This window comes from Martes martes, assembly GCF_963455335.1.
Source record: "Martes martes genome assembly, chromosome: 9".
Classification (NCBI taxonomy): Eukaryota; Metazoa; Chordata; class Mammalia; order Carnivora; family Mustelidae; genus Martes; species Martes martes.
Genome location: NC_137896.1, coordinates 102,908,460 through 102,929,018, shown reverse-complemented (window position 1 = coordinate 102,929,018; position 20,559 = coordinate 102,908,460). Strand labels below are relative to the sequence as shown.

At 38.5% G+C, this 20,559-nt stretch overlaps 1 protein-coding gene across 1 annotated transcript in view; it reads right to left on the bottom strand.

Annotated features, from left to right (window-relative positions):
• The window catches only part of ANAPC1 (anaphase promoting complex subunit 1), a 99,041-nt gene extending 89,121 nt beyond the window's left edge, over window positions 1-9,920 (bottom strand). The window contains exons 1-8 of the mRNA XM_080813136.1: window positions 9,674-9,920; window positions 8,333-8,494; window positions 5,110-5,161; window positions 4,774-4,874; window positions 4,157-4,239; window positions 2,976-3,049; window positions 1,075-1,220; window positions 631-851 (exon numbers count right to left, since the gene is read on the bottom strand). Coding sequence (XP_080669262.1) covers window positions 631-851; window positions 1,075-1,220; window positions 2,976-3,049; window positions 4,157-4,239; window positions 4,774-4,874; window positions 5,110-5,161; window positions 8,333-8,494; window positions 9,674-9,886 — 1,052 coding nt within the window. The 5' untranslated portion in view covers window positions 9,887-9,920. The remainder of the gene's footprint in view (window positions 1-630; window positions 852-1,074; window positions 1,221-2,975; window positions 3,050-4,156; window positions 4,240-4,773; window positions 4,875-5,109; window positions 5,162-8,332; window positions 8,495-9,673) is intronic.
• Between the last annotated feature and the right edge of the window lie 10,639 nt (window positions 9,921-20,559).

The following is a 20,559-nucleotide window of genomic DNA, read 5'->3' as shown; positions in this document are numbered from 1 at the left end:
TCTTATGTAACAACTGCATTCCTGGTATAATCCCTGTCAGGAATAAATTTTTTTAAAAGGGAATAACTATTTAAATGTCTCACATTACGCGTTTTATTGTATTCTAAAGATTTAAAATTCTTCTTAAAATTCAATCTTTATACTTTTAAAAATGAAAATTTGTTCATTTCTGCCTCAGAACATGAACTGTTTTTATATTCAGAAAGGTCCAAACAACATTCCTACATATTGATATGTACATACCAACAAAAATATGCCCCCATATTACCAGATAGATACTAGTAAAAATGAAAAAGCTCATACAAAGACCAAAAACAAGAAAGGAAAGAGAAACCAAAATATTTTTGCAATTAATATTCATCAAATTGCTGCCACTTAATGATGGAAATGAGGCAACGAATTTTATGACAAGCACAGGCAGCTTCTAAATAGGACTCACTTAAAAAAAACTAACTTTTACTTAGCAACACAACTGGGATAATCACTATTTTCCCTAAAAAAAAACCCAAGAGCTATCAACAGAGATTTTAAATCCTTCAAAACATTAAGAGAAAGTTTGAAAAGAAGGTATCTCTTTCTTGGGATATCTTGTTTAAAACAAGGAAAAACACTTCCACACTTAATTCCCACCTTAGAGCTGCCATGTTGGAAATAGAAGGTGAACGAGAGTGTAGACTGGGTGAGGAGGTCGAGCGACTCTGACTGTGAATGGAGGAGTAATTCTGGAAAGGTGAAGCCACGGGGGAATCTCCTTTGGAGAGGCTTCTGAGGTGTGCTGTGAGGGAGCTACTACTGGCCACATTCTGTGGGGTTCCCCCCTGTTCAGAGAACTTTAAGACAACATTCTCTTCCTTAAGTCAAAATGATGAGAAGGAGGAAAAAAAAGGCAATAATTAGATTAAAAGGATAATTTCCTGGTGAGAATTCAGGGTAGAAGCCAGTTATTAAAGACACAATACTTCTTTTTTCCTAAGAAGCTCAATGCATTTCACAAATGATTCTTCCAAATACATGTGAAAGTTTTCAGTGTTAACTATCCTTTCATGCTAAGAAGTGACTTGCTTTTATCCTTACCTCTGTTTTGACTCTCCGGAGAGCCCACACAGAATGCAAACTTTGAACAGTGTCATAGGTCATTATAATGGAGGGGTCAGTGTTGAGAAAAACAATTTTCATTGCATGATCTACAACATACTGCACTCTTGATGAACCAAAAAGACCTTAAAGATAAAACAGAAATGACCAGGTATTGAACAATGAACTTCACAAGACAGTCCTTTATGAAATGACTTTCTGTAATTCCTAAAGAGAAACCCAGCCAATTAAGACACAAAAATCCACTAATATACAATTACCCTGAATTTTTAAATTTACTTTGGGCATCAACTTCTTCAACCTACATACAGAATATATTACCAGTTTCAATTCACATACATGCAATTACATGTTGAAGATGTGTGCTGACTCACTGTCCTGTGGGCCACAGGTAGGTCTGTGACTACTCAACAACTAACTGACTGATCAGCAAACTGCAATCAACTATCCTGCCAAGTTTGACCTCTTGACTGTTTTTCTTCTGTATGCAATCTGTCCTCTGTAATAACTATTCAAACAGAGCTGAACAGTACACTATTTACTAAGTATACTTGCAAAATAAGTTTTTCCTAGTGAGTTTAGCTTTTACTTCTATAGTACCCTGAGCTGATTTCTATAACCTTATCTGATAGCTTCCTAAATGCCTCCCTTCCCTCTCAGTTAAAATATTTTTTAATTTTAAATATTTTATAAAAAATAAGGGGTATTTTATAAAGAAACAAATAAAAATCACTCATAATTCCACCATCTCAAAATATCCATTCTTAATACATTAGGGAATATTCCTTTTTTAGTGTTTTTTTCCTACATGTATATACACACTTTTTATGCCTTTACAAAAACTAGAATCACTGTATTTAGTTTTCTATTCTACTTAACATTATACACAAGTAATTCCTGAGGTCATTAAATATTACTCAAAAACATGATCAATAATGCTTCACACCATTCTAACATGTTTATTTAGGTTGTCTGTAATTGTTACCAGTATAATACAGAATTATCAACAAACTTTTCAGTAAAAGGCCAGAGAATAAATAGCTTAGGCTTTGTGACTGTTGCATAATGCTTTTTTCTAAAACCCTTTAAAAAGATTAAAACCATTCTTAGCTCATAAGCCATACAAAAACAAGCTGTCGGCTGGATTTAGCCCATGGGCTGCAGTTTACCAAGCCCTGATACACAAGATTAAAAACCTCACTGGAATTTCAGAATATGTTCTTGGGATAAAGTCCTACAAGTAGAATTGGTCAAAAAATATAAACACTTTTTTTCAGTTTTCAACTCCTCATTATTTATAATTACCTATCATGTTTGGCCACATTTAAATTTTTAAGAAAAGCAACTAGAAATACCTTAGGAAATATTAAAAGTTCTGCATCTCAGCAAATTGTTTTATTAAGAGCACAGAAAATGAGTTATTAAAATTTACACAGAACAGGCCTAAAAACCTATACTTTTTTCTTCAACAACAAAAAACAATTATAGTTCATTTAAATATTGTTCATTTACTTATTAATGAAGAACAGAATCCAGAGTCATCTACAGATAGGGTAGCAAATATATCAATATTCCTGATTGATTATAGGCCCTATTTTTAATAAAAGAATAACTATTAATACAATTAATAACATTTAATAACATTTAACAATAAAATTGTTAATAAAGTAACAATTAAAAAACAATACCATAGTATTCAAGTTCTTGCTTTAATATAAATTTTCATAATAAAAATGTTTAAACTACATTATTTCTACAAAACAAGCCCAATTTTCATAAAGCTCTTCCATTTCCTCCTATCCCCCAAATTTAAAAAAGTTTATGTGAAAGAATTTATTTAAAAAAAAAAGGAATGAAAGAATTTATAAAAATACACTTACTTCCGGATTTACAAACAAGTGGGGTTATTTCATCTAGTGGATGCAGCATGCTGAACATAGTGGGTAAAGGTTCTCTAGTAATAAACAAATAATCAGTCAATCACCAACACAAAATGATTCCACTTATTTTGTACTTTCCTTGCAAAGAACTATCTTCTCCAGATACTACAAGCAACTAGAAATCCATCATCTCAAAAAGCAAGCCTCTAAACTTTTTACATACTATTTCTCACAGTATCTTCTATTTCATTCCTGGAAATCTCTCTTCTTGTACATGGTAATTCTATGCACGCATTCTTGTACATGGTAATTCTATGCATGTACATACACAGGGAAATCAACATAGCCCAGGGAATCTCTACATACAGGAATCATCACATTACAGAGCCAATGGAGTAATAAGCATAAGGTAGTCTTTTTTTCTTTGTTTTTTTTTTAACCTTCCTTAGTGGCAGTGTGTCTCTGGCAGCTAAGAAAGAAATTTGGTGTCCTATATCCATTTACAAAAAAGTGTTACAAAAAAGTGTCACAAATAAGGAAGAAAAACATCAAGTGAATAAAAAGGCTGTATTTTTAAGGAGTGATTAAAAAAGGACAAAAAAACAGGCCTTCTGTCTAAACACAGAAAGATTAAAATCTACGAGCAATTTTTTAAAAACAGTGTCTATTACTTACACCAGACTATGACAAGTGAGCTCACAATTTATTAAGGAGACAAGGTAAACATGCTACCAATAAGAACCTACCATTTATTGTGCATCTAATATGTACTAAGTCTTACGTCAAATATTACATACATCAGCTCATTTAATCTTTACATAAATCCTAAGAGGTAAATGATAGTACTTCTCTGACAGATAAGGAAACTAAAGCTAAGAAAGCTCTAATGACTTGCCCAAAGTAACACAGTAAAACAGTGATGGCTCTAAGAACAGTCTTTAGATACAGTATGTGCTCGTTTAATTTTACTATGGAGGGGAGGAGGGAAGCAGTAGATAATTAAGTGCCGTGTCAGAAGTAGCCCTCATAAGTGTACAGTACTGAGATGAGAAAATCGCATTTATCTATGCTGTCAGCACGGAAATTATCATCGTCCCGAACTTTTAGGTAAACAATTTTACCTCAAAACCAGCATCAAAAAAGCCCAAATAATAATATACTGAACTGAGTAAAATGGATACCTGGGTGGACCTGGAGGTACCTCATGTGTAGAACTGCTTCGTTCAAACAACAATCCATACTTGGTGGGCCAAACATTTGCAACCTACCAGGTAAAAGGATAGGAAAAAAACAGAAGTAAAAGAAATTATTCTTTATAACATGTGCTCAAGAAACTGTAGAACATTAAGATTTTCTTCCAACTTAAAGCTTCACAAAACAATGTGATCATTAGCAATATTTTTTTAAAGTCCAAGACAAAATCAAATTTAAGAAAGAGTTCAATCAGAAATTCCTGCCACTGGCTAATAACAGTACCAAAATGACAATGTGATGATGGGAAAAGGAAAAAGACAATAATCTTCTTCACATGCTTTAATATTCCAAAATGCTTTCTTTTTATAACTTAAACTGAAAAAAATCTCTCAGGAAAAAACTCCATAATCCACTTCATTAAATAATTTATTTTTTATGCAAAGGATGGAAAAATGGATTAAAACTGTTAAAATTTGGTTACTTTATTGGAATAAAAATGACGGTCTTGATTACTACAAAGCATAAGAATAGCAATAGTTCTGCACCCAATTAATTCAAGAATATTCTACAACAAAACACAAAAATAGTGAAATACTCAACTTACCTGAAAAGGTAAAGAAGCTATGTAATCCTTTCCTTCTATGCTATGCATGTTGATACACGAGCTTTGCAATATACATATGCATTTTTCTACTTCATCACTACCTGAAAAGAAATGATACAAGATTTATGAATTAAAAAAAAAAAACAAAACAACTCAACAATCACAAACCACAATTCCCAACAGGACAAATTATTTAATATAAGCAAAAAAAAAAAAAAAAGATTAGGCTAAATCACTATTATTAGTGGCTACTTACTTTGAACAACAACAACAAAAAATAAGCAAGGAGATAAACATTTGGAGTAAAATGAAGTAAAATTTCAAAAAGAAACTTACTGTAGGCCTTCTCAGACTTATCCTGTGATATGATGAAGTCACACCACAATGCCTAAAATCAAAACAAAATGCTTACCTGAGAAAATTGTATCTAAATAATAACCTATTCACTAATGGTATCTGATTAATAACAATTACACCTACATAATACCTGTCTCTCCTTATCAGCTCAATATATACACCACTGGAACAAAAAAGAATAAGATAAAATAAAATCAGATTAATGATAAATATAAGGAAAGACAAACTGTGTTTGCAAATAAGTTTTAGAAAGCTAAAGAATTATCAGGAGAGTTCAAAATTGCAAAGCCATTTTATAATCTCCAGACTCACCCAATGATCTTAACATTCTCAGACTCTCCTAGACTCGTTTTAGAAAAAAGCTTTAGAAAAATTAACATTTTCCTTTCTTAAAGGCCCCTCTTATAAAATACAAAATAGGAAAAACCATCAGACTTCAACTGGCATGCTTGACAATCACTTACTGAAACTGTTTAACAGCATTTTTATGTTTTTTTTTAATTGTGGTAAAATATGTGTAACATAAAACTTACCACTTTAATCATTTTTTTTTCTTTTTTGGGGGGGGTTGTGGCGAGAAAGAGGGAGAGAGAGAATCTTAAGCAGGCTCCATGCCCAGTGCAGAGCCAGACTTGGGGCTCAATCTCATGACCATGAGATCATGACCTGAGCAGAAAATGAGTGCTGGATACTTAATCGACTGAGCCACCCAGGCATCCCTACTTATAAATAATCTTAAGAGAAAGGAGATAAGAAAAAAGAGACAATATATCTAACCACATACCAACGGAATCTAGTAAACAGGCAATCATTCTTGGGAGAAATTAAGATGGAAACACAGAAGCAAAGAACTATTTGGACATCATCAAATCCATTTTTCACATCTACACTAACCATATGAATTACATATAGAAAAATCATCATCAAAAAGATCACTGGCAGGGCATCTGGGTGGCCTAGTTGGTTGAATATCCCAACTCTTGATTTCAGCTCAGATTGTGATCTCAGGGTCATGAGACTGAGCCCCACCTAGGTCTCCATGCTGGATGTGGAACCTGCTTGGGATTCTCTCTCCCTCACCCTCTGCCCCTTCCCCACCTTGCAAAAGCATGTGCGTGTGTGCACTCTCTGAAATAAATAAATAAAATCTTTAAAAAAAAGATAATTGACTTTAACACTTCTGAACAAAAACACTTTCACACATGCCCTCAGGTTTCAAAATAATTCAGTTTATCTATCCCAATAAATTTAGTGCTCATCAGGAAAAGAGTTAATGGAAAAATAATAAATAATAAGTAGTATCAGGTAAAAGGTTTCAGTGTTTACCAATAAGAAATTTAATATTAGTCAAAAGCCTCATCTCATAAACAGCCTAACAATTCAACTACTATAAATGTATTCCTTTTTCCCTCAACTTTCTAAAAATTCCCAATAAGTTGAAGTAGTACACTGAAAATCTGTCTCACCTAAATCTAAGTTATTAATATTTCACCATATCTGTTTGTGTCCATGTGGGACTGAGGGGCACTCTTTGAATCATGTCATGACACTGTACCCCTCAACATTTCATCATACACTCCCTGCAAATAAAGATGTTTTCCTATATACCCACAAAATCGTCATCCTGCCTAAGAAAAAAATAACTTTCTAATATCACTTAATACCCAGTCCATTTGCAAGTTTTGCAAATTTTCCCAAAAAAATGTCTTTTTTGGCCAATTTTCTAAAACCAAGATTCAACTGAAGTTCATTCAAGAAGTTTCAAAAAATACTCCATTTGATGCCCCTTTACTCTTTTTTAACTAGAGCAGTCCCCACCTTTTCTTTCTTTCTCCCTGACCTTTTTTTTGTCCCTAACTTTTTAAAGAGACCAGAATTGTAGACTATCCCCCCAACTGTTTTCTCATAGTGTATTTTTTTTAACTTTTTATTATGGGAAATTTCAAATATGTATTAAGTAAAAGGAATAGCAATGAATTCCCATCTGCCAGCTTCAATAATTATCAAGCTTTGGCCATTCTTGTTTCATCTACACCTCCAACCCACTCCTCATTTACCGATATTTTAAAAACCGATCCTATTGTCCCCATATTTCCTAAAACTAGAAGTTAACTCTAGATAGTCAAGTATTTCCGGGAAGAAAACTTAGTAGATGACAATATGTATTTCATGCTGCATTACAGCTCGAGGTGCATATTACTCCTTCACCTCACTACGAGTGCCGATAAACTCAATCAATGTGGTTGAGGCAGAGACCAACACATACCTCCAAAGTAGAGATACATTTGTTCCTTCATATTAACAAGTAAGCCACAGGGTGACACCTTGGCGCCATGGTCACATCCTTTTACTCAATAGTGTTAGTGTCCATTAACAATCACTGTCTCTTATCAGTGTACACTGGAGGTTAAAAAATGGTAATTTCTAATCCTACCATTCCCTTTTAATGTATTCACCAGCATTTTATAAATAAGGGTTTTCCCTCATTAACTGGAGATGGACTGCATGTCTTCCAAAAAGGCAGGGCAAGTGCTTAATTCTTTCCCTTTAATTACAAATTTTAGAAGAGTTCATTTTAATAGCCAACTATAATGATAGCAAAGTAGGCTATTTTCCTTTCCCTTTCTATTACTCTGAACCCAAATTTTTATTCAATACTCTGCAATCAATTATAATCATCATGTGTTAAAACATTTTTGTACTCTTAACATCTTATAAATTTTTTTGACAATAAATCAAATTAATCAAGGACAATGTTTAAAGATTATCATTTGGGGCGCCTGGGTGGCTCAGAGGGTTAAGCCGCTGCTTTCGGCTCAGGTCATGGTCTCAGGGTCCTGGGATCGAGTCCCTCGTTGGGCTCTCTGCTCAGCAGGGAGCCTGCTTCCCTCCCTCTCTCTCTGCCTGCCTCTCTGCCTACTTGTGATCTCTGTCAAATAAATAAAGAAAGTCTAAAAAAATAATAATAATAATAAAGATTATCATTAAACTGATAAAGGACAGTATTTAAAAAGTGAGGACAAAGAAAACAAGTGAAATTTTTATTTTCCTACTATTATCTTCACTACATTTTTACATATAGGTCCAGCTGCTGGGATCATTCAGCTATGTTTTTATCATTTCTGTTAAATTCTAAGACAAAAGCTTTTCTTAAAAAAAGTGTTAAATAGTCAACAAAATGCTAAAATTCCAATCAACTCACCTGCTGAACAGGGCTGTCAACTGTAAACGCTTTATAAACAGCCAATGCCTGGCTTTTACTTCCTTTGCTCCAGATCACCATATTTCCAGCCACATAGAGTTCCTCGTCATAATCCACTTCTTCTCCAATTTCACTGACGCCTTTCCTTAACTGCCAGCTTTCCTTAAAAATTAACAAATATAAGACATGTTAAAGCACTCTCTTTTACAACAGTATGGAACAAGATTTATTAATTAAATCAAGTGGTCATCCAGATACAAGTCTCCTACTCTCTCTCTGCCTGTGGAGTAAGACTCAATCTCTCGGAAGGTCTGGTGCCACTGATTAACAGAGTGGGTGTGTATTATAAATCTTACATGACTTCATGAACAAAAATTTACTCAAAAATTCTCTATATTAACTGCCTTATAACACATTATCCTGCCAAAAATATAAACAAACAAAAATAATCCTTATCTGTAGAATGAAACCAACATACTTGGGACGCTAAAAAGGTGTATTAAGCATATGTGGGGATGATGGAAAGGGAGTAGTGAGGTACACATGGGAATCACCAGCAGAGTTAATGCATAATGCAGATTTCCCTGTTTCACGACTGCATATACGCTCACCTTCCTTCCCTTGTCCTAGCCATCGAAAGGAATGGGAACCAAAAAGGTTTAAACCTCCCCTCTCTGAGATTTTGGTATCACAAAGGGATAGGAAAAGGGCATAAGGCAGGAAAGACTGATTTTCTGACACACACTTGCATCTCATTCCCCTACTCTATCTACTTGTGTAGCATTTCTTTTCTCCTCTAGAAACATGCAGGTCTTTTGCAGTAGGGACCATTTCTAACTCTACAATCTATTCATCAAATAACATGAAATCTGGTCTCCACATACTAAGTGAAGAGGTTTAAAATAGACCATAATCATACTACTGAAATTGACACTCATTATGATACCATGAGTTACACATGTCTAAATAAACAGTTATGTGGAGCGCGTGGGTGGCTCATGGGTTAAGCCTCTGCCTTCGGCTCAGGTCATCATCTCAGGGTCCTAGGATCAAGTCCCACATCGGGCTCTCTGCTCAGTGGGAAGCCTGCTTCCTGCTCTCTCTCTCTGCTTGCCTCTCTGCCTACTTGTGATCTCTTGTCAAATAATAAATAAAATCTTTAAAATAAATAAATAGTTATGACCCTATAATACAATGTCATTATTTTAGCCTTGACTGAAATTTGAATCTCTACTCTACAAGTTGCATCATATTCCTTTCTGTTGAATCTGAGTAGCCTTAAATTACAAAGAGATCACATCACTCTACGTTTCAAAAATATAATGGGAAGCTTAATGGAACCTTCTGTTTCTCGTGTATTGTAACCTCCTGAAGGGATCCCACCAAGCCAGCAGCACCATCAGAAGACCATAACTCAGATGCTGGCTGTAGCTGGCGAAGCTGAAGGTTCAAAGCATTAGGGTGGTGCTTGCAGTGGTCTCGACCGAAAGGAACAAATTCCTGCAAATCCCCGGCTGCAATCATCGTTGCCCTTTCTTCATAGAAGTTCGACATGGGTTCCAAATATCAACATTATTTCTGCATGAATTCAAACACATTCTGGTCAGCTTCTAAAGTCAAAACCAGAATAAAAATATCATAAAAGTTTACAGAAGAGTCATTAATCCTTAGATGAGTGTCAAATAATCCTATCATATTGTGAGTATACAAGTAATCATAACATCAAAAGGCACTCCAGATTTCATGAGAAGCATACCAAAAGGATCACTGGCATATTGAAAGGAAACAACAACAAAAAAATTACTTCTAACTCATCAGTAGTTGAAGTACTGCTTTTGGTTGACCAGTCCACAAAAGACCTTAATAAACTGTCAAGTGTCATCCACAGTTTTGACACCCCAATTCATTTAAACATGTAATTACAACCAATTCCAATTTTTGGTCAAACCAGAACCAAGGCGTGAATAAACCTGGCCATGAAATATTCATGCCTGTAGCACATTTAAGAGTGCTAGCTTTTAATCTATTACAGCACAGTTCATTAGATGTAGATGAGCTGTGGGTGGAAAAATACTCCTTTACCTCCAAAACATTTCTGTATACAGCAACTGACAGCTAATAAAATTCTGATACTCTGCAATATGGTATATAAAGTGGATGCCAGTTCTGTCTCTGAGACAACACCTACATTAAAAATAGGTTTTGCGGCAACACATTTAAACTGCAACCCTCGAACAAAGAAATCAAAACAAACACTTGATGTCAATACCACAGACAACGTTTAGTATCTGGAAAGCACTCAAAATGAAGAGTTTAATTAAATTTGATTTAATGATCTCATCTGAGGTGTTTTTTTTTGGCATCAGTAGTTTTCCTTGCTGCACTATCTCAAAGCCTCTGTAGCTCCTATACAGCAACCAGGGTTGCAAACTTATTTTGCTGTGAATTAACATTATTCCTGAGATAACTGTATGTCACAATGGTGGCACTTACTTCCTCCTGCTAAAATTCAGAATTGAGAACAGTTGAATTTAGGACATAACTAATAACGTGCCTTATAAAACTTACAAGAAAACAACAAAACTCTGCTGGTCTTCCTATTTCCTAGTCAACAGGCCAGCCAGCATTAAACTTGCGACTTTATCCAACTTCAGTTGTGCAATTTCGAAATGTTAGTCTATTAAAACTTTGAGAAAATTACATTATTACAAAATTATTTTAACAGTGCAATATCTTTTTGTACGATTAAGACATATTTAATACCTTTATAGTACCCCAAAATTCTATGTGTTTACTTATTAGGGCAACATAAAAAGCTACATATAAAAGTACTATATTACATTGATAAGCTATAAATCAAGTTATCGGCATTGTTTACAATAAACAAAAACTACCCTGCCAAAGGTAACCACAAAACTGCTTCGAGAAGAGACCCAAATGCACAGGAAAGGCATCTTGCGTAGAGTCTCCGCAAAAAGGCAGAGCAGGAACAGCCTCTTTAGGGTTAGGTGAAACCCAACAAGCTAAGCCCCTGGGCCTCAAAAAATCCTGTCCAAGAAGCAAGGGGCCGATATAGAAGCTGAGGCCCACATGGGACACTGCGTCTAGCTCTGGAAGGAAGTCGGCGAGGAGCGGCGCGGGGAGGTGCACCCCGGAAAGCCCAGTCCGCAGGCCGGGGGCCACTTGGCGCAAACGCGCGCTCAGGGCCTGCCCCTAGGCTCCCAGAAATCTGGTCACCGAACGCAGGTCAGCTCGGGGCGGGTGCAGGGTCACAGGACACGCGGTGAACCACCAGACGCTGCGGGCCCAGGCCCACACCTGTGTAACTCGGGACGCGTCAGGCGCGGCGAGCCCCGGCTGCTCCCCGGAGGCGCGGGGCCGAGGGGGCCCGAGGGCAGCGGCGGGGTCGGTCACGGTGACTCCTCGGCCGCTGCAGCTTCTCATTCCCTCTCCCTCCCCTATTCCGGAGGAAGAACGGGCAGCAGCTACTGGCGCGACTGCGAATGACAAGCAGGTACAGGCAGGAGTGCTAGGAAGCCACTCAGGCGAGATGTTCAAATGAACGCGTCCATCTTGGGTTTCCCGTCCTGCCTCGCGCAGGGGCGGGGCGGGGTGGAGCGTCGCGGGAGGCGCGCGGCAGGGCCTGGGTCCTAGCGCCTGCGCAGCTGCGGGAAGAAAGCGTAGGGCAAGATTTGCAGGGTGCTTCATCTCCTTGCGCGCCACGTGGATCTCCGAATCCGGCCTGCGTCTGCTGGAGTGTGTACCGTGATAGGTCCCTCCTAGCATCCAAGATCTTTCTCCAGCTCATGTCGTTACAACTGAAACTGCCTCTTAACTCTGAATGAGGAGATATTCAGGCTAGTTTCACTCCAGTCTCCTGGTCCCCAAACGGGAGCTAGGTGCTTCCAGGCTTAGGACAGAAAGGGACGTGCTGATTTTCTCTCTTTGGCAGGGCACTTTAACTTTTTTGGTTCCGGACCCTTTGAAAAGTTGACGAAAGTTAGGCAGCCCCCCCCCATAAAAATGTAGGGTGCAATTTCTGAGCTTCACAGACACCCCAAGCTATTCATAGACAGGGGTTAATCCAGCTTTATCCCTCCCTCTGTGTTTGTGGATTCAACTGTACAATACCACAGTTACAGAAACTAGAAAACTTTTCCTAAGCTCTAATCTCCCATTGCGTGATATCTCTGGGTTAAAAGTAATGATAAGCGTGTTATTGCCTAAAAAATAAAGTTCAAGTGCTTCATCCAGAAATGTAAAGTGGGCCGAAACTTTACGTCCACTGGGATTCCCCTAACACGTTTTGCACTTCGTGGCCCTGGTATCTTGGTTCATTATCTTCCTTTTATTTGAAATGTCAGCCTTCAGGGTTTAGTTCAAATGCCCTTTCTCAGAATTCTTCGCTCCAACAGGAAAGAGGCTGCTGAGGACTGAAAGTTTCTGTCCCATCTAAATTCGTGTGTGGAAACGTAATGCCCCATGGGAAGGTATTAGGAAATGGGACTTTTAGGAGGTGCTGAGATCATAAGGGTGGAGCCTACATGAATGGGATTAATGTTCTTCTAAAAGAAACCCCACAGAACTCCGGGCCCCTGCCACCAAGTGAGGACACAGCAAAAGACAGCTATCAATGAAGCAGACAGCAGGTGTCACCAGATACCCAATCTGCCAGCGCCCTGATCTTGGACATCCCAGGCTTCAGAACTGTGAGAAATAAATATTTGTTGCTTATAAGCCAGGCAGTTTATGGTACTTTTGTTACGGCAGCCCTAAAGGACTAAGCCAGAGACTCTTTAAGAAGCTTGAGTAGACCTGCCTTTCACTATAGTCATTTGCCTGAAACCAAAATACCCCAGACTTCCCTGGCATGATACGAGGAGCAAATTTTGATCAAGGCAAATTGATCAGCAGGAACAAGGCCAGAAGGAGCCAGACAAATAAATTCCCTTTTCTTCTCCCCCAGGTGGACTAGTGTGAGGCATGGTTTCTCTGCACCACCTGTCAGGAGATGTGTGTGGCTGAGCGCGCCACCTGCCAAGCTGATCCCTGATGTTCTGGCATCCTGTGTGAAGCAGCTTCAACTCAGCACTTCTTGTCCTTCCTGCTTCCTTTCCCTTTTCCTTCATGCTCTCCAGCTTGAACATCAACACTCATCAAACTTGTCTTTTAAGGAATGCAGGCAGCATAAGCCATAAAGAGCTTCTTATGCTGCTAGTTATCCAATATGTAAAGCAAAGTCACTGAAAGGATTCAACTCAGCTCTCTGTCCTGAGTGTTCCCCTGCTGTTCGCAAATTCTCTCAAGATGCTTCTCTGCAACCTCAGCTGACAATGCCCTCTGTGAAGACACCAAGGGGGATGTTGACATTGGCCCTCCAGTAGTCTCAAAGACCATCCGTCCTCAGGTGGCAGAGCAGGACTGTGTTCCCCGCAAAGTGGCCAAACACGTCATTCTCTCCCACCGCAGCACTCCAGAGTCAATGACAGCACTGCTTGCTCTCATAATCTGACAAAATCTCTTAAGAAAGCAAATCTAGCTTCTACCTCTAACCTCCACTCCTGGGGGTCCAAACCACAAACCCGGAAGTTTCAGAGAACAGTCATCTCCTGTTATCTCCATCATCCTCCCATTCTCTTCTGCTAGCATTTGAGGTATCCCCTTGGTCAGAACATGGAAGCCCTGGTGTAGACTCCTACAGGCAGCCACTTTACTGCACTTCTGCCATGTCCTCCAAAGAAGCATGGATTACCTTGAGGCCTCCCGAGGTTGCATTTTGGATACAGATACAGGTGTATCCAGTATTATGAAGTAGATCTCTTCTGTTGGTGTACTTACCCAGTAATTAGCAAAATTCTCCATATTTAATTGGTGTGCCAAAAAAATGAATAAAATCCCTATTTGTCCCTTTTAATCTATTTGTGACAAAATATACAAGTTTCTGCATTAGCTATTGCTGCATAACAATATTGCCACAAAATGTGTGGGTTAGAATAATATATATTTATTATGTCACAATTTCTGTGGGTCGGGAGAGAGACGTATATGGATCTTCTGCTTAGGCAAGGCTGCGATCAAGGTGTTGCTTGGCGTATGGTCTCATCCAGGGCTCTGTTGGGGAAAGTTCTGCTCCCAGGCTCACTCAGAACTCAGTTTCTTGTGGTTATAGGACTAAGGGCTTCAGCATTTTGTTGACTGTCAGCAGGAGGTTGTCAGAAACTAGAGGCCACCCACAGTTCCTTGCCACTTGGAGTTCCCCAATATCATCAAAGCATGCAAGCCAAGAAGGCAACAGCGCTTACTAGCAAGAAGTCAGTCACAATACCACAAAAGTGACATCTAATCACCTTTGAGGGTTAGAAGGAAGTCACCCTCAGGGGTGAGGGAGCATTACATAAGGAAGCAGGGAGCACTGGAGGCCTTCTCAGAAGCAACCCACTGCTGTCTCCAACATCTATCTGGTAACTATAAGGCCTTAGACTACCCAGTTTAACTGAGAGTGAAATGTATGCCAGGTTCTTCCTCTCTTCTGAGCCCTTGCTGCTACCCTCCTCTGCCCTTCCTCTCTGGGCCTGCCCAGGGCCCTATATCTGCCTCTCTACCAGGCCTGTACTGGGCCCACAGCTAACCACATCCCACCCTCCAGTTCTCAACAACTTCATAATCTCAGAAACTATGAGAGGACTTTGGTTAAAGCCAAGTTTTCAGTGTTTTAACTACTGCAGAGGAGAGACAGACTGCTTCTCAAATGCCTGAAATCATATGTGACTTTTATAAATTTGAAGAAAAAGGACCCAAAAAGTCAGGGGACCATTACCAGTTCATTTACATGGTAAGTGAATAACAAGAGGTACAATTAATGAGCTATAACATAATGCTTTCTGAACGTATTCAGTTTTCTAAAACATAGTTCGCAAATGTGAAGTCAACTCAAGGATAGAGGTTAGGATTTATATTTGAAGTAGAGTGACCAATCATCCCAGTTTTCCCAGGACTGGGGTTTCCCAGGACACAGGACTTGCAGTTTTAAAACCAGACGTCCCACATCAAATGAGACTACTGTCACCCTCAATTGAAATGACAAAAGACAGGCTTTATACACAGCTGAGCAAACCCTTACTTTCTTGGATCTTGGGTATTGGGACAGTTCAGGGACATGAACCCCTATATATAAAACAGCATATAAAATACAGTGTCTTCTCCATTTCAAACACATGGCTTGCCTGGATGATCCAACTTTATGTCTCACAACGTCTTTGCAAAAAACACTTGAAAGATCAGGAACAATTTTCAACATTGCATTGAGCAAAGAGGAAGCCTAAAAACCTAGGAAATTAGGGGTTTTATTCATTTAATCAAAGCCTGTCCCATCTTAAAGATAAGGTTCATATTTCTGATCAAAAATTTTTCTTTATCAAACAGATGGTTTACAATATTTTGATTACACAATTTGAATGTTAGCTTTTCCAATAATGACCCATTTTCCCCAAGAAAAACACAACAATCAGACAACTATAATTAGAGATTAAACTGAGAGTAGGTGGCATGTGGAAACTAAATAATAAAAGATTGTGTTCAACCATTTTTTTTTCCAAAGGCAACTCAGGTTAGTTTGATTAGTACGTTTTATAACAAGTTCTTGCTTCTCACTTCTGATTTTATTTTATTTATTTATTTTTTTATTTATCTGACAGACAAAGATCACAAGTAGGCAGAGAGAGAAAGAGAAGGAGGAAGCAGGTTCCCTGCTGAGCAGAGAGCCCGATTCGGGGCTCAATCCCAGGACCCTGGGATCATGACCTGAGCCAAAGGCAGAGGCTTTAACCCACTGAGCCACCCAGGCACCCCTCACTTCTGATCTTAACCAGCAATCCTTTACTGGTTTAGGCCTCTGAGTCTCTTTGCTATTACTATACTTGCTAAACTAGTAGGCCACAAGACTTGACATGGTGACGGTAATGGACTTCTTCATAATACAGTGAATATGTTATTGTACGGTACAGAATGGCTACCTGAAGTACAAATGGCAGCAAGCAGTCACTCTGTGGAGGGGACAACAGTTCCCATAAAGTAGCAAGCAACAATTAAGGTAGTGCTTTCTAAAAACCCTCCATGATAAAAGTATTCTTAGCCATCATTCATGCCTAACCGATCCCAGGTAGGGAGAATTTACCAAGTGAGGGTGACTAGTTGATGCTGGTTGAGAAGAAGTAACACCATATTCCGAGAACTACACAGCTTGAATTCTCACTTGCCTCTTTAATAGTTTCAGGGTCTATGTATAAGTGTGTATTTATATGTATATGTGTGTATACATATGTATACATATATACAATATATGTATACATATATAGTCTTTACATTTCCACCTCTGCAAAAAAAAAAAAAATGCTTTCCAATTTCCACAGGTAAATATGTGCTGTGTATCATTCTCTATAGCTTTTTTTAAAAGATTTTATTTATTTACTTGACAGAGAAAGAGATCAAAACTAGACAGAGAGGCAGGCAGAGAGAGAGGCAGAAGCAGACTCCCTGCTGAGCAGAGAACCTGACATGAGGCTCCATCCCAGGACCCTGAGACCATGACCTGAGCCCAAGGCAGAGGCTTAATCCATTGAGCCAGCGAGGCACCCCTCTCTGTAGCTTTTTAAGAATTCTGAAGGGTGTGAAATTTTACCCTATCTGCCTGCCACAGTTCCATGAATGCCAGTGGAAGCCAGAAAACCACTGGGTCAGAGATGAAGGATAATTTATTGCTTGCAGCTGTAACAGCCCAGTAGCCACATTATTGTGCCAGTGCCCTGAGCCCCAATTCCCAGAGTGGGGCGAGGAGGGCCACATGACAGCTGCATACACATTGGGTTGCATCACGGGAAAGGAACAGTGAGATTAGAAAAACCTTTAGTAGTGGGCAGTAAGAACATCTGCCCTTTGCTCAAAAGGAGACACAATCTCTGTCTTTAAAGGCTATAAACAAACCTGCCCTTTGCACCAGATACAGACACTATTTCTATCTTCCAAAGGAACAAGGTCAGACTGCCCCCTTGAAAGGCAAGCAGAAGTGTCTCCCAGCATGGCAAAGTACAACTCTATCATGGATCAAAGTTTCTTCCATACAGGTAAGTTAAAAGACACAGAATCTAATTTCACAACAGTTATGTATTAGTCATTTCTTGCTCTGTAACATTACCAGAAACCTAGCGGCAATCCACATTTATTATTATCTCACAGTTTCTATAGAATATTAAAATAACATGTTTGTTATTTTATACCACTAAATTTGGGGTCACTTGTTGCACAGCAATAGACATTTGGAACAGACAGTCGGTGAGGAATTAACACACATCTGAGAAAACTGTAGTAGAAATCTGTAGAAATCTATACTAGCTCCTACACCCATCCTCCCCCAAAATTCATATCCACCTAGAACCTCAGAATGTGACCTTATTTGGAAATGGGGTCTTTGCTAATATAGTCAAGTTAAAGTGAATTTATACCAGACTATGGTTAAACCTAATCCAATGATTAAAATCCTTCTGAAAAAAAAAAGAGAGAGAGAGAGAAAGAAAGAAAGAAACTTTGGACACAAAGGCATAGACACACGCAGAAGGAAGATGGCCATGTGAAGAAGGAGGAAGAGATTGGAGTCATGTTGCCAAAAGCCAAGGAACACCAAAGATTATTGGCAACCACCAGAAGCTAGGAGAGAAACATGGGATAGTTTCTCCTTCAGAATCTCCAGAAGGAACCAACCATGTCAACATTTTGATTTTGGACTTCTCACCTCCTGAACTGTGAGAGAATAAATTTCCATCATTTTAAGCCACTCAGTTTATGGTAATTGTTACAGCAGCCCTAAAAAATTAATACAGCATCTAACACTAAAACAAAAACAATAAAAAGCAACTTGGAGTAAAGGGAGAATATAGAGAGAGAAGACAACTTCTCAAAAAAAAAAAGTAAGATTTTCAAACAGATAAGAGAAGTTAAATGATATGGTAATGTGAACTAGGAAAAGTATACCATAAAAAGGAATAGCCAGAACAAAAAAGAATTCTAAGAAATTAAAAATGTAGTTACAGAAAGAAAAATATTCACTAGAACAGTTATAAAGTGAAGCTTTCCCAGAAAGTAGGACAAAAGGACAGGAAAATGGAAAGTAGGTAAGAAAATTAGAAGAATGGCCCAAGAAATCAAAATTCAAGCACGAGTTCCAAAAAGAGAGAATAGGAAAAAGAGCACAGAATCAATAAAACCACCGAAATTGTCCAGAGTGTGATTTACTTATTAAAAGGACCCACCTTTTTCTCATTCCCACGGTGAATGAGAAAAGATGTACACCAACTCTTATTTCTGAATTTCAGATACATTTTTGAAGAGATAAAACAGATCTTCTACACAAAGTGTTAGTAGTCAGAATGACTTCAGACCCATGGTAGACTGACTGCATTAAGGGCCCTAATTAAAGGCCTCCCTATATCCCTAAGCTTTGCCATGTAACTTTTTTTTTTAAAGAATTTTTTTTATTTATTTGACAGACAGAGATCACAAGTAGGCAGAGAGGCAGGCGGGGGCGGGGGGGGGGCGGGGGCGGGGCAGGGTCCCTGCTGAGCAGAAGGCCTGATGCAGGGCTCAATCCCAGGACCATGAGATCATGACCTGAGCTGAAGGCAGACGCTTTAACCCAGGTGCCCCTGCCATGTAACTTTATAATCCCTTTCTACTCTGACTATGGCCTTGGCCATATGACTTACATTGGTCAAAAGGACAGTAGTGGAGAGAACACTTGAAAAAAAAAAAAAAAAGGAAATCAGTGAGGTAACGGATGTGTTAATTAACTTGATGGAGAAAATCCTCTCACAATGGATACGTACATAAAATCATCATGTCGTACACCTGAAATATATTACAATTGTAGTTGTCAACTATGCCTCTCAATAAAGTTGAAAAAAAGAGAGGGTGGGTTATAGGGGAAAAGTTAGATGCACAGATCCATGGATAGGTAGAGTTGAGAAACAGATACACACAAATAGGGTCAATTGGTATTTTTAAATCAACTTTATTTTTTTGAACAGTTTATCAGAAAAATTGAAAAGATAGTTCAGAGAGTTCCAGTAGATCCCACAATCTGTTTCCTCTGTGATTGATATTTTACATTTATCAAGTGTAAGGTAGGTACATTTATGAAGATTAATGAACCAATATCAATACATAATTAATTTAAAACCATGCTTTATTCAGATTTCATTAGTTTTTACCTAAAGTCTTTTTTCTGTTCCAGAATCCCATTTAGGATACAACATTACATTTAAGTAGCTGTGTTTCCTTAGGCTCCTCTTGTTTAAAAGAATTTTTTTTTAAAGATTTTATTTATTTATTTGACAGAGAGAGAGAGAGAGAGATCACAAACAGGCTGAGAGGCAAGCAGAGAGAGAGGGAAGCAGGCTCCCTGCCGAGCAGAGAGCTGGGATCTCAAAACCCTGGGATCATGACCTGAATTGAAGGCAGAGGCTTAACCCACTGAGCCACCCAGGCGCCCAGGCTCCTCTTGTTTATAACAACCTTGACAGTTCTGAGGAGTACTGGTCAGGTATCTTGTTTAATGTTCAACTGGAATTTGTCTGCTGTTTTTCTTCTGATTAGACTGGGGATAAGGATTTGAGAGAGGAAGATTATAGAGATAAAGTGACATTTCATCCCATCATATGTATACCAACCACATGACTTAGTACTGATTTTAACTGTGGTCCCCTGGCCAAAGTAGCATTTGTAACTTATTACTTTATATACTTTAAAATTACTGTTCCCCCTTGAAGAAAACAGTATGTGCAGCCCTCATTTAAAGAGTGGAGCCAATTGATTTTTTTTTTTTTTACAAAGTTGCAAAACAATTCAATGGAGGAAAAAGTCTTTCTGACAATTAGAGCTGGAAGAATTGGATATCCATGTGCAAACAAAAAAAAAAAGAGAGAGAGAGAAACTTGATCTGTACTTCATACTAGTTATTCAAAATGGATCAAAGACTTAAATGTAAAAGTAAGGGGTACCTGCGTGGCCTAGTGGGTTGAACCTCTGCCTTTGGCTCAGGTCATGGTCTCAGGAATCTGTATGGATCCCTCCATCGGGCTCTCTGTTCAGCAGGGAGCGGGCTCCCCCCAATCCCCCCACCTCTCTCTGCCCGCCTCTCTGCCTACTTGTAATCTTTCTCTCTCTGTCAAATAAATAAA